This window comes from Podarcis vaucheri, assembly GCF_965113315.1.
Source record: "Podarcis vaucheri genome assembly, chromosome: 10".
Lineage (NCBI taxonomy): Eukaryota > Metazoa > Chordata > Lepidosauria > Squamata > Lacertidae > Podarcis > Podarcis vaucheri.
In genome coordinates this window covers 73,841,293-73,858,607 of record NC_138748.1, presented here as the reverse complement: position 1 = coordinate 73,858,607, position 17,315 = coordinate 73,841,293, and the positions used below count along the sequence as shown (strand labels likewise).

Genomic DNA, 17,315 nt, shown 5'->3' with positions numbered 1-17,315 from the left:
CAAAGTACGGCGAGTGGCAGGAGCTTATACAAGGGAGGCTAAGAGGCCGACGTGCAGCTGCAGCACAAAGGCTTTGGGCTACACGAAGGAGAACAGCAGGGCTCCAGCGACGGGTCACTGCCCCTCGCAAGCTGACTCTCCCCAAACTCCATCTGTTTATCGAAAAGCGCCTTCTGCAGAGAGAGCTCCTTGAGGGCAGACAGGATGTCGGGTCCCACAGGGCCACCTCGAAGGAGGTTGTAATTCTCCGCAGGATCTGACTCCAGGTCAAAGAGCAGCGGGGGCTCGTGGCCTGTGAGGGGGGTCATCCCGTGGCAGTCCTGGTCGGGGGTCGTGTCACTATGGAAGGCTCCTGCAATGACACAAAAAGGAGACATGGCGCACCATGGCCGTCCCAGGTCAGGAAGGGGTTCAGATGACCACAGGGAGCGCAAGGCAGGATCAAGCCCTGAGCTTACCTTGCGTGAAGAAGTGGGCTTTGTATTTTCCATAGCGGACTGCGAAGACGCCGAGCGACTGGCTGGGGGCTGGCGGGTAATAGAACATGGTCTGACGGGGACTCTGAAAGAGGAGCCAGAATGATATGCCTTGTGATATTTGGTTGAAAGGCAGCATATAAATTTAAGGAAGAACAATATGGGGAGGGTAATATGCAAAGCATGAGATTTTCCACTTCATTGGCTGCCAAGAGAGAAAACATTGAGTGGGACGGCATCAGCGACAGGTCTGCTTTGTGGAGTGTAATCGACTTGTGCAGTCAAATGCAACATTCCTTCTTTCCCTAGAATGGGCACAAGCAGGGGGACATCCGGTCAGTTTAACTTCCTGTTCCACTGGTCTGGAGCATCCTCCCCCTGCATGTGACCAGGGAGATGGGCCTGGCCCTGGCTGACTCCATAAAAGAGACGAGTCATGCAGCCATCTCTCTCTCTCGATTCCACGCTGCTCTCCTGCTGCCAGTTTTGTTCTCTTGATGCTGTTCTCTTAATGTATTTCGCTATCTGCTGGCTCTCAGCCAGCAGCACATGGGCTTTGATCCTTACAAAGGATGTAAGCCACACTTTTCTCTGTATTTGTAACTGCTAGCTAGAGCCTGCCTTCGGGGATCATACTGTGAACTGAATGTGAGTAAACTTCTTGTTACTTTTAAGGAGAGACTCTTGTGTCCTTATTCTTTTAAGGAGGATAAAGGGGGACACCAGGAATAATCCAATCTGCTTAACTAAAGAGATTCAAACTAATCTGCAAACTAGCTTTCTGCTCTGCTACATGACTCACTAGAGTGAGTGAAGGAAGGATAATATTTAATCAATATATCCTCTCCTACTATCCTTAACATTCCCACATGCTTAACCTAACCTTACCTGGAAGCACAGAAGTATTTGCTCCAGCAGCAGCAGCAGCAGCTGGACATATCAAGGGCCCCGTTACCTTCAGTAGTTTAGGGCCTCATCAAACCTAAATCCAGCACGCTTCTCAAACTAGGTAGCACAGCTGCTCTCCAGCGTCACCAAGCTCCCCGCAAGCACCACGGCCTCAGAGATTCGCTCGACGCCTTGCGGTCCCTCAAACGGTGTCGGAGGGAACGTGGTGGAACTGCTGCAACCCCGGAAGACCAGTCTGCAGTGGCACCACGGAAGCAGGATGGAGTGCAGAGGGGTCAACGGACCACCCTGCTTCCCTGCCCCTACCTGCCCCCCACCCGGCAGCCCATTTCAATTCACACTGACTGTGACGGCCGATGCTGAGATGGAGAAACCAACCAGAAGCTCACCTTCCCACTTCCAAAGAGAATGGGGCTGAGGTTGTAGCCGTCCAGTGTGACATTGGGGAGAGGAACCCCAGCCAAGGCCGCCATGGTAGGCAGGATGTCTAGGGTGCTGGCCAGCTCATGGGTCACACCTGAATGCAGAAACAGACAGGAAAAGAAGGGGCAGCGAAAGACAATGGGGGTATGGTACTTTAAATTTTGGCGTTGACTTGTTTTAGCCCACCCGGGGAGGGTATACTCCCTAGAAATCCATTAAAAATAGTATTAATTATAGCACCCCCATGTAACCGACAGGCAAGCGATACACCCAGTTTCACCGCCAGCCAAAGCAACCCCTGTCCTCCCTGCTAGATTGTAAACACAACCTGCAAGGTCCAGGACGGGGAGGCAGTCCTTTAAAAAATATATTTTTTAAAAACACACACCAGGTGCCCAGCCCCGATTTGGAAGATATGCGCTGTGGCATCCTCTGAACACAAGGCAGGAAGGGTAGCCAGGGCAGATGCAAGCAGTGGCATAGCAAGGTTAGGTGGTACCCGGTGTGGAAAATTTCTTGTCACCCCCTCCCCCCTGAAATCTAGTTGGACTCCCAAGAGACTGCGATCTACTCACAGTATAAAAAGACTGGCTGTGATCTACCCATTGTCATTGCCAGGAGTTGTTGAGGTTTTTTTAGGGGTAAAAGGTAAAGGGACCCCTGACCGTTCGGTCAAGTCGCAGACGACTCTGGGGTTATGGCGCTCATCTCGCTTTATTGGCCGAGGGAGCCGGCGTACAGCTTCCGGGTCATGTGGCCAGCATGACTGAGCGGCTTCTGGCAAACCAGAGCAGCGCACGGAAATGCCGTTTACCTTCCCGCTGGAGCGGTCCCTATTTATCTACTTGCACTTTGATGTGCTTTCGAACTGCTAGGTGGGCAGGAGCAGGGACCGAGCAACGGGAGCTCACCCCGTTGCGGGGATTTGAACCGCCGGCCGACCTTCTGATCAGCAAGTCCTAGGCTCTGTGGTTTAAGCCACAGCGCCACCCGCATCCCTTTTTTTAGGGGACGGTTGGCCAAAGTTGTTGAGCTTCTTTTGGGGTTACAGGCTTTGGGTCCTGAGCTGAGGGAAATTCTCCTTCTCTCCTTCCTTTCACCCTCCACTTGTTTGCTTGCCTGCCTCCTTCCCGTCCTCTCCTTGCCTGCCTGCCTCCTAAAGCAGCCTGGGAGCGCGGGGCTGTCAAAACGAGGGGGGAGTGAAGGCCACTGGCAAAACGGCACAGATCTACCCCTTCCCCTGACAGATCGCGGTAGGCGGGAATCACAGGCAGGCGGTGTGCAGAATGTCACCTCCCTCAGTAATGACACCTGGGGCAGTCCACCCCCACCTTGCTCTACCCCTGGATGCAGGACTGCACCTGCTCTAGTGGTTGCTGCAACCCTGAGGCAGCAAGGGCTGGACATACCTGGGGCCAGACATACCTGGGGCAATGCGGCCTGGCCAGTAGGCCACAGCAGGCTCCCTCACTCCTCCCTCATACGTTGTGCCTTTGCCACACTTGAGGTGGCCAGAGCTCCCTCCTCGGGACTTGCGCATAGTTTCAGGGCTGTAAGCGAGAGGAAATAAACATTAGGATCATAGCTGTCAAGTGTCCCTTATTTGGCGGGACAGTCCCTTATCCCAGCGCGATGTCCTGCTGCTGTCCCTTATTGATGAGGCTTCGTTTGGCTGCTGGCTGGGCTTTCTGCCTTTGGCTCGGAAGGGCTCAGAAGTTGAACATACCTGTGCCCGGAAAATCCCTTATTTTGGCTGCTGATCCCTTATTTTTGAGGCTGCTGGTCCCTTATTTTCAAATCTGTAAGTTGACAGCTATGATTAGGATGCAATATTCCCCCATCCCACCCCTTTTTCATTTAAAACATTTTCTAAAATACATTTCAAAATATTCATTTAAGCAACCTTAAATCAATAACTTCCCTTCTCTTCTTTCCATGGTTCATTGTACATACCTTAAAGGTAAATGGACCCCTGACCATTAGGTCCAGTCATGGCCAACTCTGGGGTTGCAGCGCTCATCTTGCTTTACTGGCTGAGGGAGCTGCCGTTTGTCCGCAGACAGCTTCCAGGTCATGTGGCCAGCATGATTGAGCCGCTTCTGGTGAACCAGAGCAGCACACGGAAACGCCGTTTACCTTCCCGCCAGAGCGGTACCTATTTATCTACTTACACTTTGACGTGCTTTCAAACTATGTTGGCAGGAGCAGGGACCGAGCAACGGGAACTAATCCCGTCGCAAGGATTCGAACCACCAGCTTTCTGATCAGCAAGTCCTAGGCTCAGTGGTTTAACCCACAGCGCCACCTGTGCCCTTTTACATACCTTACATCCCTGCATATTTTATATGAACTAAACCGTTCAGTAATCAATTGCTACATCCATCAATTCTTATTTGCACTGTCGAATTTATCTTAATGCTACCAGCGTTTTCAAATGAACACAATTTTCACCCATATATTCAGTAAACATTTTCCAGTCTTCTTTAAATGTGCATATTTCTTGTTTTCTTATTCTATTGGTTAGATATATTCCATCAGTTTAAGTTGCCCTTCTTCTTTGGTTGGGACCTCACTCCTTTTCCATTAAAACATCTCCTTTCTAACAAACTTGGTGCAGATCGCTTGTGTCTTACGCAGGGATTAATGTCCCAGGGCTGTGTGTATAAAGCCGAAATCGCGTATGGTCAAAACAACACCTTGGAAGTGCTCCTGTGTGATCATCTTTACCTTCCAGAGCCAGCATGCCAAAAGGGTCTGAACCCCTCACCACAAACGGGAAAGAGAGCTTTCAAACACTGAGTTTACTTACTGGTCTCTGGGAGGCTCTTGCGAGATCTTGCATGGCCATCCCAAGATCTCATGAGAGCCTCCCAGAGCCCAGTAAGCAAGTCTGAGAGTTTAAATGCTCTTTCCACACTGGAGAAGCCCTGCGCAAAAAGAGCTTTTAAGCTCTCTGCCTTCCATGTGTTTAATTTGTGCAATGTCAACCGCATACAGCTGAACTTGCATGTGTTCAATGCACATAAGTTGCCTGGAACTCAAAGCTCCCAAAATTCTGCAGCCATATCTTATGGCCAGATGGAGCAATTTGCCTTCAAGGAGCTCAGGAGCTTGGCCGTAGTCAAAAAGTATATATGGCAGCAGAACTAGTCTGCAATGTCAGCAATTCACTGTCCGTCCTAATAAAATCCGCCACAGTCTTTGTCAATCTTTCCTGCTTCCCGAGCAAAAAAAAAACCTTTGAGACCCAGTTCTGGGTTAGATATCTTGGAGATGAGAAGCAGCCTCACCCGTTGTCGGCGGTGAAGAACACCAGGGAGTTTTCGGCTACCCCGCTGTCCTGCAGCGCTTGCAAAATGTGCCCCACGGATCCATCAAACTCAAGGAGGGCGTCTCCGAAAGGGCCCCTGGGCGAGCGGCCTGCGTATTCTTGGCTCCCAAACTGGGGGTAATGCGTGTGCTGTGGACGAGTAGAGAACAAGGCACTTGTCAATGTTCCTAACTTCAGCAGAATAGTTTTATCAGGAAACCTCGGAAGAGCCCTGCTGGTTCCATTGGCCAAGGTGGCCCAGCCAGACGCCTCTGGGGAGCTTGCAAGGACGATGGAGGAGGGACTAGCTCTCTCTCCCCCTTTAGGCATCCTGGCTCATTGCAGTTGATAGAACAGATGCTGGGAAATTAAAACTATGTGTACCGCCATCCTCCACCCCCAGCTTAATTTGTCCAAAAGTTCATCTCTACCATTCCCATTTTCCTGGCTGGGGCTTCTCTGTGGTGGCTCCCTTGTTATATACAGTGGTACCTCAAGTTACAACTGCCTCAGGTGACATACGCTTCAGGTTACAGACTCTGCTAACCCAGAAATAGTGCTTCAGGTTAAGAACTTTGCTTCAGGAGCCTCAGGTTACAAATGCTTCAGGTTACAAACTCCACTAACCTGGAAGAGGTACCTCGAGTTGAGAACTTTGCCCCAGGATGAGAATGGAAATCGTGTTCAGGCGGCGCGGTGGCAGCAAGAGGCCCCATTAGCAAAAGCACGTCTCTGGCTAAGAACAGTTTTAGGTTAAGAACGGACCTCCGGAACGAATTACTGGTAAGTTCGTAACTAGAGGTACCACTGTATAAGTCTTTCCATCTGGAGATATGCGCCCCCCCCCTCATGACTTCTAGGAGACAACTTAAAGAAACACATTTTCTCACAGGCCTTTGAACTTATTATAAGGCTGCTGCAGCATTACTAACTGGTTTAATCGCCTTGTTGCAGTGTTTTAACTTCATTATTTTGTTTTGTTTCCACTAAACACCAGGAAGAACTTTCTGACGACGGAAGTCATACAGTAGCAGAATAGACCATCTACAATAGCAGATGATGGAGTTCCTTCCTTGGAGGGTTTTAAGCAGAGGTCGGACAGCCATCTACCATGTACCGTATTTTTCACCCTATAGGACGCACTTTTTCCCCTCCAAAAATGATGGGGAAATCTGGGTGCGTCCGATGGGGCGAATGCAGGCTTTTGCTGAAGCTTGGAGAGTGAGAGGGGTCAGTGCGCACCAACCCCTCTCGCTCTCCAGGCTTCATGAAGACATCCGCAGCCTAGGCAGCCCTGTGGGAGGTCCCGCAGGGCTGTCTAGGCTGGGGATAGCAGCCTGCTTCCCGGAGTGTCGGGCGTCCTGAAAGCAGAGTGCCCGGCGCTTCGGGAACACATCGGCAGCCTAGGCAGCCCTGCGGGAGGTCCCACAGGGATGTCTAGGCTGCGGATAGCAGCCTGCCGCCCAGCGCGAGAGGCGCGCTGAAGCAGAGCGCCCCCCATGCCCGGCAGACATCCGCAGCGTGGGCAGCCCTGCAGGAGTTCCCCGCAAGTCTCCCCACGCTGCGGATAGCAGCCTGCCGCCCCGCAGGGGGGGCGCCCTGATGCAGAGCGTCCCTTGCGCCGGGCAGACATGGGCCAGCCCCACAAGCTCGGGGAACAGCAGGAAGGCGCAGCGCCGCCATCCGCTGTTCCTCGACTTGGTTCGGTTTCCCCGACCTGCTTTTGGGGGGGGAAATAAAGGAAAAAATTTTTCCCTTTATTTCCCCCCCAAAAAACTAGGTGCGTCCTATGGGTCGGAGCGTCCTATGGGACGAAAAGTACGGTATGTTTTAGTTAAGAGTTTGTCATTGTGTGGGGTTAGGCTAGAGGACCCTCAGAGTCCCTTCCAACCCTTACAATTCTTTGTTAAAGACAGGGGCAGCCCAGCAGTGCTCTTAACTGCCTGCACCTGATGGTCAGAAACATGCAGCATTTTATATTTATAAAATCATTATTTGGCAGCAGAAGAGCCTTGAGGTTTTGAGAAGGGTCTGGACCATCAGAAATGTGCATACATGAGATTATTTTGCAGGATGCACTTCATCACCCAAGGGTGGGGCTAAGCATGATACGGGGAACTCAAGACTACTCTTTTAAAGCACCCAACCCTTTTTCAAAAGCCGCTCAAGACAAGAGACTTGCAGCAGTTCTGCTCTTTGTGAAGAAACACCTGCTGCAGTTATCTCCCGCTTGGACTACTGCAATGCACTCTACGTGGGGCTCCCTTTGATGGTGACCCAGAAACTACAACTAATCCAGAATGTGGCAGCTGGACTGGTGACTGGGAGCGGCCACCAAGACCATGTAACACCCGTCCTGAAAGACCTACATTGGCTCCCAGTACGTTTCCGAGCACAATTCAAAGTGCTGGTGCTTTAAAGCCCTAAACTGCCTCAGTCCAGTATCCCTGAAGGAGTGTCTCCACCCCCATCGTTCAGCCCAGACACTGAGGTCCAGCTCTGAGGGCCTTCTGGAGGTTCCCTCCCTGCAAGAAGAGAGGTTGCAAGGAACAAGGCAGGGGGCCTTCTCAGTGGTGGCGCCCGCCCTGTGGAACAGCCTCCCATCAGATGTCAAGGAAATAAGCAACTATCTGACTATTAGAAGCCATCTGAAGGCAGCCCTGTTTAGGGAAGTTTTTAATGTTTGAAGTTTTATTGTGCTTTTAATATTCTGTTGGGAGCTGCCCAGAGTGGCTAGGGAAACCCAGGGTATAAGTAATAAATAATAATATTAGCTTCAGAGGGGAGCGAGGCGCATCAAAATCCCCATCAACAAGAGAGGTGGAAGACCATGTGGCTGCTCATTATTGCCTGTGTGGCATACAAGCACATCTCACACAGAAGCAGGCAGCGCTGGAGCTCTGCTGGACTCCAGAGAACAGGCTCCAGCCCATCCGAAGGACAGGAATAAAACTCAACTGCTGGGGTTCTTTGCCCCAAGCCTGCACAAAGAGCTCCGGAACTTACATGGGAGGCATAATATAGCAGGAAGGGCTGGTTGCGCCGTGCGCAAGCGACAACGAAGTCTCGGGCAAAGCTGTTGTAGAGAGGCTGCAAGTGTGGGAAGGACACAGGTTGCTGTATGATGCTCTGGTTCCAGAACAGGGGGACGGGAACCACTCCCTGGTCGCAGGTCCCAAAGCAGGGCACGTCCGGGGGGAAGCAGGTGAGGTTCTGGCAGGGGCCCTGAAGCAGGACGAAGAAGGGGAAAGGCGGTGTTATCACAGGAGAGAGGAGGAGTCAGAGCATGCTAGTGGCACAGAATTCACACAAAACCACAGGCGCTCATTGCCTTAGAAGCCCATTTAAGGGTTGCCACTCATCGTTCTAGCTCCACCAGCACCACTCCCATATGGGCAATGATGAAGTTTAACCTTAATCTTTCTCTCTCTCACACACACACAAACACACGGCCAGATTTAGGTTTGATGAGGCCCTAAGCTACTGAAGGTCACGGGGCCCTTAATGTCCAGCTGTCCTTTGTCAACAACAAATTGTCACTGTTTTGTGTGTTGAATGTATGCTATATGGTAATTGATGGACCTAATAGGTATCTCAAGCCATTTGCACATGTTGGCACGCAACTAGTCCACGCAGAATGTAGGCACCCTATATATAGAAATATACCTGAAGGAATGTCTCCACTCCCATCGTCCAGCCCGGACACTGAGATCCAGTGCCGAGGGCCTTCTGGCAGTTCCCTCATTGCAAGAAGTGAGGTTACAGGGAACCAGGCAGAAGGCCTTCTCGGTAGTGGCGCCCGTCCTGTGAAACGGCCTCCCATCAGATGTCAAGGAAATAAGCAGCTATCTTACCTTTAAAAGACATCTGAAGGCAGCCCTGTTTAGGGACGTTTTTAATATTTAATGCTGTATTGTTTTTAACACTCGATTGGGAGCCGCCCAGAGTGGCTGGGGAAACTCAGCCAGATTGGGGGGGGGGGGTATAAATAATAAATTATTATAATAATATTATTATTATAGAAAGGAACAAACTAGTGATATTTTAAGCAGCAGGCTAGCAGGCGGGGCCCATGACTTACATCAGAGGAGCCTACACAACACAAAACACTGTTGCTGTATGTAGGTTTTATTTTATTGGTTTTTTATCTTATATTTTTGAAATGTACGTACATGCAGGTTTTTTTCCTTTAATTTTTTTTTTTGGGGGGGGGGGCCAAGAGAGTGGGGATCTAAGCTAGAGCTTGTTTAGCTTATATGTAAATCTGGCACGTCTCTCTCACACACACAATTCATCAACATTTCACAGCGAAGAACTTAACAACAGCCTTGCCAGAGCAGACCAAATGCCCATCCAGACCAGCAGCCCATTCCCAAGAGGGGCAACTGCGTAGATGCTCCCAGGAAGCCCCCAAATTCCAGGCCCAAAGGCAACAGCCTTCTCCTGCTGTTGCTTCCCAGTAAATAGGGCTCAGGGCCACATTTTGAAATGTAATGTTTAAAGTTCATTGCGTTGTTAATTTAATGCTTAAAAATCCCTGCATTGAATCTCAGTATCCCTTCAACTCTACAGTTCTGTGATTTGTTTGTGAGAAGCATTTTCCAAAGAATTAAGTGATATTGTATTGCCAATATAATATCAAGGGACCCCTGACCATTAGGTCCAGTCGTGGGGTTGCGGCGCTCATCTCGCTTTATTGGCTGAGGGAGCCGGCGTACAGCTTCCGGGTCATGTGGCCAGCATGACTAAGTCGCTTCTGGCGAACCACAGCAGCACACGGAAATGCCGTTTACCTTCCCGCTGGAGTGGTACCTATTTATCTACTTGCACTGGCATGCTTTTGAACTGCTAGGTTGGCAGGAGCAGGGACCGAGCAACGGGAGCTCACCCCGTCGCGGGGATTCGAACCGGCAACCTTCTAATTGGCAAGTCCTAGGCTCAGTGGTTTAACCCACAGCGCCACCTGCATCCCAAGGTAGTCATGTTCAAATCCGAACCTGCTGAATTCAGTGCTTTTCTTTTTTCTATATAAAAAAATGAACAAACCACCAAATTCACAGTGAATGCTGTAATTGAGGGGGGAAACCTTGCATCTCCCCAAGCAGATCTGAGTTAGACCCTCTCATCAAAACTGCTTCAGCTGCAGCCTAAAGCACAAGGCTCTCCTAGCCCAGCTCTCCTCCTTTCCTGCAGCGACGCCAAGCCTCCCCCCTTCTGAGCCTGTGATGCTCCATGCTTTGCCCACCGGGCCGCATCTCACCTGGTCGTGCGAGTAGGGCACCCCCAGGAAGTGGTCGAACCCTTGGTGCGTGGGCAGGAACGTTCCATTCAGTCCAAGGCCCAGGTGCCACTTGCCTACCATGGCGGTGGCATAGCCTCGCCCCTTCAGCAGCTCCGCCAGAGTCAACTCGGCCAAGGGGAGCCCTCCTCGGGAGCCAGGGTAGAACACGCCGGGGTAAACGCCGGAGCGGGTCTGGTAGCGACCAGTCAGCAGGGCTGCCCTGGAGGGGTGAGAGCAGGTAGGAAAGACACCAGACTTCTGGGCCAACAGCCAGGCAGTCACCCAGCTCCAGCCAAACCCCACCCACTCCAAAAGGAACATGCAGTCACCTGCCCACTCAAGGAAAGGTGCCCCAGGCAGCGCCAGATTTAGGGCAATCTGGACAGTTCCTCCCCCCCCCCCACTGGGCGCTGAGCAGAGCGGGTGCAGAATAATACTGTATTAGCCTGAATATAAGCCTCACTTCCCCCTCGCCAAATTCCGACCATGAAAAGTTAAACTGCAGCTTAAATTTGCGACCTTACAAAAATGGGTTTTTACGATATCGCTGCTGAAACAGACGTACAGTAAAAAGGAACAAAACATGTTTTCTTGCCAATTTGCGAGCTTCAGGCTGTTGCCATTTACAAGTGTGCCTGTGGAATTGTGGCGATTGAATAGTGATTTATGATTTTAGCGGTTGTATGGAAACTTTTGCGGGCTTGCAAGATCAAAGGTTTCAATTGGCTCAGAGTTACAATTCTACCAAACGCAGGAATTTTCAGCCTGTAACCCAATTTTAAGGGAGCAGATTATATTCCGTTATTGTCTTTCCTCCCCCCCAAAAATTTTTTTTAAAGGTGTGGCTTATTTGCGGGCCAATACGGTAATAATAATTCCCAATAATAATGACTCAAGGTGGGAAGGGGTGCCCAATTTTGTCCTTGCTCAGGGTGCCATATTATCAAAGTCCACCCCTGCCCAAGGACTAAGGGAAGGGAGCGATGCAAGAACCAGTCATCGTGTGTGTACTGGTGTCCAGAACATTTTACGGTTAGCATAGTCTGTATAACTGCATATCTGGGGCGTGGGGAGGAGGGACTGAGTCCGGGAAAGATGACTGTCCCCTTTGGTGTGACTTATGTCACATTAACTAACTCCCAACAATTGATCAAGAAAGGGAGATGGGGGTTGGCGTACCGGGAGGGGCTGCAGACGGGGCTGCTGCTATAGAAGTCGGTGAACCGTAGGCCGGCGGCCGCCATCTTGTCCAGGTTGGGTGTCGAGGAGGTGGGGTGCCCATAGCTGCCCAGATCTCCAAAGCCCAGGTCATCGGCGAAAATGAGGACAATGTTGGGGGGCTGGCTGGCTGAACTCAGCGGAGCCAGGGCCACCAGGCACAGAAGCACAAGTCCCAGAGAAGGCATGGCTAATGAAGGCGTGTCCCCAAAGACTGTCCCCGGATGCTGCCCAGGTTGGTGCCAGGAAGCCTGTTGGCCTACAGTCAGAAGAAGCTTTGCTGGAGTGACTACAGAGACAGGGCAGGAACCAAATATTCTAGCCTCTCCAGCTCAAAACAACCATTGCCTTTTCTCAGCTACCTGCACCCCGACTCTAGAATAGCAAGATCACAGCACTAGGAGGTTGTCACGGATAATCCTCCTCTTTGAGGCAGATGGCAGGTGCTCTGTAGAAGACAAGTCTGCAAGGAGAACCAACAGCTCGGCAGGGATGGAGATATTGAAGAGTGCATCACTAGAAACATGAAGACCAAAGAAAGAAGAGTCTCTTAAAACAAAAGAAGAACGCTGCTACATCAAGCCATCTAATCCAGGATCCTGTTCTCACAGGGCCAACCAGATGATCCAGTGGGAAGTCCCAAGCAGCATCCAAGCACCACAGCTCCTCTCCCCAGTTGGGAACCCCAGGAACTGGTGCCCTGATTCTGAAGAGCACAGCCAGCGTGGCTAACTAGCGCTTATCTACCATGAATCTGCCAAACCCTCTTTTAAAGCCATTTAAGGTGGTAGCCAACACTGTTTAAGGATACACGGAGTGAGGTAGGACTTTGTTTCGTCTGTCCTGAAATCTTCCAACATTCAGCTCCACTGAAGGGCTCTGAGTTCCAGCATTGTAAGAGGGGGGGGGAGAAACCTTTGCTCTTTCCACTTCCCCTACACCCATGTTTCCAACATTCATAGAACCTGTAATGGGAGACAAAAAAATGCATATGCCCTATTCTTCTCATTTTTCACAGGGATTTATAGCCAGCTCCACACTTTCTGTGTTTAACGTCCCTCCCCCCAGCCGGAAGAACTCCTGCAGATGTCCATACCATGAATATGATCATGTTTGCCACACCATTCCTGTGACTAACTGCTTTTCTAATCTAAAAAGCCACAAACATTGCAACTTTTCCACAGAGAATTCTTGCTTCTCCTTTCCTGCCCTGTGTGCTGCTCTGCAATATCCCTTTGCAATATACTGACCAGGTTTTGATGCGGTCACAGCAAAGATGTGCAGAGCACGTTGCAAATGATCTGCAGTTTTGTTTTAGATCCTTTTCTTAAGAAACCCTAGCATGGAATTTGCCTTTTGCTTATCTACACACTGGGTTAATGATCCCACGATGCCAAGATCCCATTCCCAGTAAGTCACTGCCAGGTCAGACACTGTCAGCCTCTGTGTGAATTCAGGATCTGTCCCAGTTTCCATCAATTTACACTTACACCTGCCATTTTGTTGTCATCCAGTTCGGAAAAATCCTTCTGAAACTACACACAATTCTTTTATGTTTCGACCACACGGAATATTGTGATGTTTTCTGGAAGCAGGACCACGTGACTGCTAACCCTTCCTTGAGATTATTTCTGAACATTTTTTAAAACAACAACACCACTGGTTGGGACTTCGGATTTTGGAGGGCTCTGCTTTCTACATCCCTCCACCAGCAAAACTCTCCACTGATTCCTACTCTTGTATTCCTGTTCTTTAACAGGTTAGCTGACCTTGAGCCAGACATCCTGGAGAGTGAAGTCTAATGGGCCTTAGAAAGCACTGCAAATAACAAGGCCAGTGGAAGTGATGGTATTCCAGCTGAACTATTTAAAATTTTAAAAGATGATGCTGTTAAGGTGCTACACTCAATATGCCAGCAAGTTTGGAAAACTCAGAAGTGGCCAGAGGATTGGAGAAGATCAGTCTGCATCCCAATCCCAAAGAAGGGCAGTGCCAAAGAATGCTCCAACTACCGCACAATTGCACTCATTTCACACGCTAGCAAGGTTATGCTTAAAAATCTACAAGGCAGGCTAAGCAGTATGTGGACCGAGAACTCCCAGAAGTGCAAGCTGGATTTAGAAGAGGCAGAGGAACCAGAGACCAAATTGCAAACATGCGCTGGATTATGGAGAAAGCTAGAGAGTTCCAGAAAGACATCTGTCTCCTGAGAAATCTCTTTGTGGGACAAGAAGCTACAGTTAGAACTGGATATGGAACAACAGATTGGTTCAAAATTGGGAAAGGAGTGTGACAAGGCTGTATATTGTCTCCCTGCTTATTTAACTTATATGCAGAATTCATCATGCAAAAGGCTGGGCTAGATGAATCCCTAGCCATAATTAAGATTGCTGGAAGAAATATCAACAACCTCAGATATGCAGATGATACAACCTTGATGACAGAAAGTGAGGAGGAATTAAATAATCTTTTAATGAGGGTGAAAGAGGAGAGCACAAAATATGGTTTGAAGCTCAACATCAAAAAAAGAAGAAGATCGTGGCCACTGGTCCCATCACCTCCTGGCAAATAGAAGGGGAAGAAATGGAGGCAGTGAGAGATTTTACTTTCTTGGGCTCCATGATCACTGCAGATGGTGACAGCAGTCACGAAATTAAAAGACGCCTGCTTCTTAGGAGAAAAGCAATGACCAACCTAGACAGCATCCTAAAAAGCAGAGACATCACCTTGCCAACAAAGGTCTGTATAGTTAAAGCTATGGTTTTCCCAGTAGTGATGTATGGAAGTGAGAGCTGGACCATAAAGAAGGCTGATCGCCGAAGAATGGATGCTTTTGAATTCTGGTGCTGGAGGAGACTCTTGAGAGTCCCATGGACTGCAAGAAGACCAAACCTCTCCATTCTTAGGGAAATCAGCCCTGAGTGCTCACTGGAAGGACAGATCCTGAAGCTGAGGCTCCAAGACTTTGGCCACCTCATGAGAAGAGAAGACTCCCAGGAAAAGACCCTGATGTTGGGAAAGATGGAGGGCACAAGGCGAAGGGGACGACAGAGGACGAGATGGTGGGACAGTGTTCTCGAAGCTACCAGCATGAGTTTGACCAAACTGCGGGAGGCAGTGGAAGACAGAAGTGCCTGGCGTGCTCTGGTCCAGGGGGTCATGAAGAGTCGGACACGACTAAACGATTAAACAACAACAGCAACAGGTTAGCAGCCCACATGAGGACACCTTTTCTCACCTTCTTGCCAAGTTCCCATGGAGTTAGGGCGTTTGCGAAATCTAATTACAGATAGGTAGCCGTGTTGGTCTGCCATAATCAAAATAAAAAAATTCCTTCCAGTAGCACCTTAAAGACCAGCTAAGTTAGTTCTTGGTATGAGCTTTCGTGTGTATCTGAAGATGTGTGCATGCACACGAAAGCTCATACCAAGAACTAACTTAGTTGGTCTTTAAGGTGCTACTGGAAGGAATTTTTTTATTGCGAAATCTAAGTACACTGTGTTCCCCAGCAAAACCCATTCAACTGGTTTTTTACATTCTCAAAGAACTCTAAACCTGTTATTTAACAGGTTAGCAGCCCACATGAGGACACCTTTTCTCACTTTCTTGCCAAGTTCCCATGGAGTTGGGGCCTTTGCGAAATCTAAGTACACTGTGTTCATCAGCAAAACCCACACAACTGGTTTTTTACATTCTCAAAGAACTCTAAAAGCTTAGGGCTCATTCACACCCAAGGCTGGATTTAGGTTTGATGAGGCCTTAAGCCAGGCACCCCCAAACTCGGCCCTCCAGATGTTTTGGGACTACAGTCCCCATCATCCCTGACCACTGGTCCTGTTAGCTAGGGATGATGGGAGTTGTAGTCCCAAAACAGCTGGAAGGCCGAGTTTGGGGATGCCTGCCTAAGCTACTGAAGGTAATGGGGCCCTTTATATGTCCAGCTGTCCTTTGTCAACAACTATTTGTCGCTGTTTCCTGTGCTGAATATATGCTATAAGGTAATTTATGGACCTAATAGCTATCTAAAGCCATTTTATTTGTTTTTCATTTTATATTTTGGAAATGTACATTTTCCTTTAATATTTTTTTTTTTGCGGCCCCCAAGAGAGTGGGGCCCTAAGCAATGGTTTGTTTAGCTTATGCGTAAATCCGGCCCTGATCCACACCAACCTTTGTTCCACATTTCTAGTTCCCTGTCTGCGTGCATTTTTTATTTTCTATTTGCTTCTTCAGAAACTCACCTCCGTCTAATCCAGTGGGGTCCCCCTCAGCCTCTGAATCTTAGGCCAGCTTCCAAGGAAGAGCACCTAAATTAATCTTCCCGAGAAGCTCCTCTTAGTCCCCCACCACAAAGCCCACATCCGCCCAGAGCAACACTCACCCAACCTCAGAAATGCTCCAAGAATATGCCTGGACGGGGGCAGGAGAACGTCCCTGGCGTTGCCTTGAGGCATCAGTCCGGCAGCTGACTTCACGGGGCACGCGCACACTTTCGCTTCCCCAGTGCTTCAAAAAGGTCATGGAAAAGCATTAAAAATGCTCAGTTACCTGAGGTTCTGCCCACCCCACCCCCGGCAAGCAGAAGCCCGCCCCACTCGACAAAAGAAGCACAACAATTTGGGGGCGATCGCCGCCCTCCTCCCTAGCAAAAATTCTGTGCACTTTCCCCGGCAAACGTCGCTGGGTCTTCCCCGAATTGAGTTTCGCTCCGAATTCGCTCTAGGCATGGCACCGGCAGAAGTGTGGCCACTCTCGAGCCCCGCCCGGGCATCTATCCCCCCCGTTTGCAGAACTGGGGGGAATCCGGGGCGCGAGAACGCAAAGGGCGCGCGAGTGGGCATCGCGGTGCCAGCTGTGCCCGCAGAGAGAGGTCGCCCGCCCGCCCGCCTGCCTGCCCCTTTCCCCACGACCCGGCGAGGCTGCCCCGACCGGGTGCAGCCCCGCCACGACCCGCCCGACCCTCCACCTTCCCTCCGCGCGCCTCGCCCATCGCGGGGAGACCCACCGGGTTGAGCGACAGCGGCGGCGACAGCTGCTCTTGCGCGCGCCCCCGAGATCCCGCGGCGCTGGGTATGCTGGGACTTGCAGTCCCCGAGAGTTGGTGAGTCCACTGAAGGGCGGGGCCCTGGAACGGATCCCAGAAGCGGTCCCGAGCAGGATCCGCTCCTAGCGCCTGCGTCGCCGCCGCCGCCACCTCCCGCTTAGCTTCGCCCTTGCGCCTCCTCCGGTTGGAAGGGGTCCCCCCAGCAGCCAGGGTCATCTAGTCCGACCCTTTGCAGTGCAGAAATCTCCACTGAGATGATTCGTTCTTCCTATTAGCCCCCCTTCCTCCCTAAGGAGATCCCGTAAAGTGCAACAGATCAATGGGGCTGGCTGCATCTCAGGCAGACAGTAGCGCATTCTGTGTATGCTCAGGGGTCTGCAGTATCGCTCCCATGCTCCATGCCTTCTAAACATGCCCAGAATCTGATGCTGTGCCTTCCTCGCTTCCTTGCTCACCCCGTCTGCCCTGCCTCTCTTCTTCTGGATCTCAACTGCGTGCGCGCAACGCGTGTGCAAAGTAGAGTCACTGATCCCGGGGCTGCGCTGCGGGTGGAAGGCATGGGATGATGCGACATCGCGGGCACAAGACAGCATCTTCCGGGAGAGCTCTGTGCAAAAAGCGCAGCGCAGCTTTCTGTCCGAAGCCGGCAGCTCT

At 50.5% G+C, this 17,315-nt stretch overlaps 1 protein-coding gene across 2 annotated transcripts; it reads right to left on the bottom strand.

Moving 5' to 3' along the window:
- Positions 1 to 38: 38 nt before the first annotated feature.
- Positions 39 to 16,892, bottom strand: ARSA (arylsulfatase A; the record flags this gene model as incomplete). Of its 2 annotated transcripts, XM_082238902.1 has the most annotated exons (11): positions 16,623 to 16,892; positions 15,999 to 16,123; positions 12,429 to 12,582; positions 11,579 to 11,844; positions 10,379 to 10,619; positions 8,125 to 8,343; positions 5,099 to 5,268; positions 3,234 to 3,358; positions 1,775 to 1,902; positions 459 to 561; positions 39 to 352 (listed from the first exon to the last, which is right to left on the bottom strand). In XM_082238902.1, exons 1-11 carry the CDS (start codon positions 16,875 to 16,877, stop codon positions 39 to 41), a joined length of 2,100 nt encoding a protein of 699 aa, XP_082095028.1. In that variant the 5' UTR covers positions 16,878 to 16,892. The 2 variants fall into 2 exon arrangements, with proteins under 2 accessions (XP_082095028.1, XP_082095029.1); XM_082238903.1 differs by lacking the exons at positions 15,999 to 16,123; positions 16,623 to 16,892 and adding an exon at positions 12,990 to 13,108.
- Between the last annotated feature and the right edge of the window lie 423 nt (positions 16,893 to 17,315).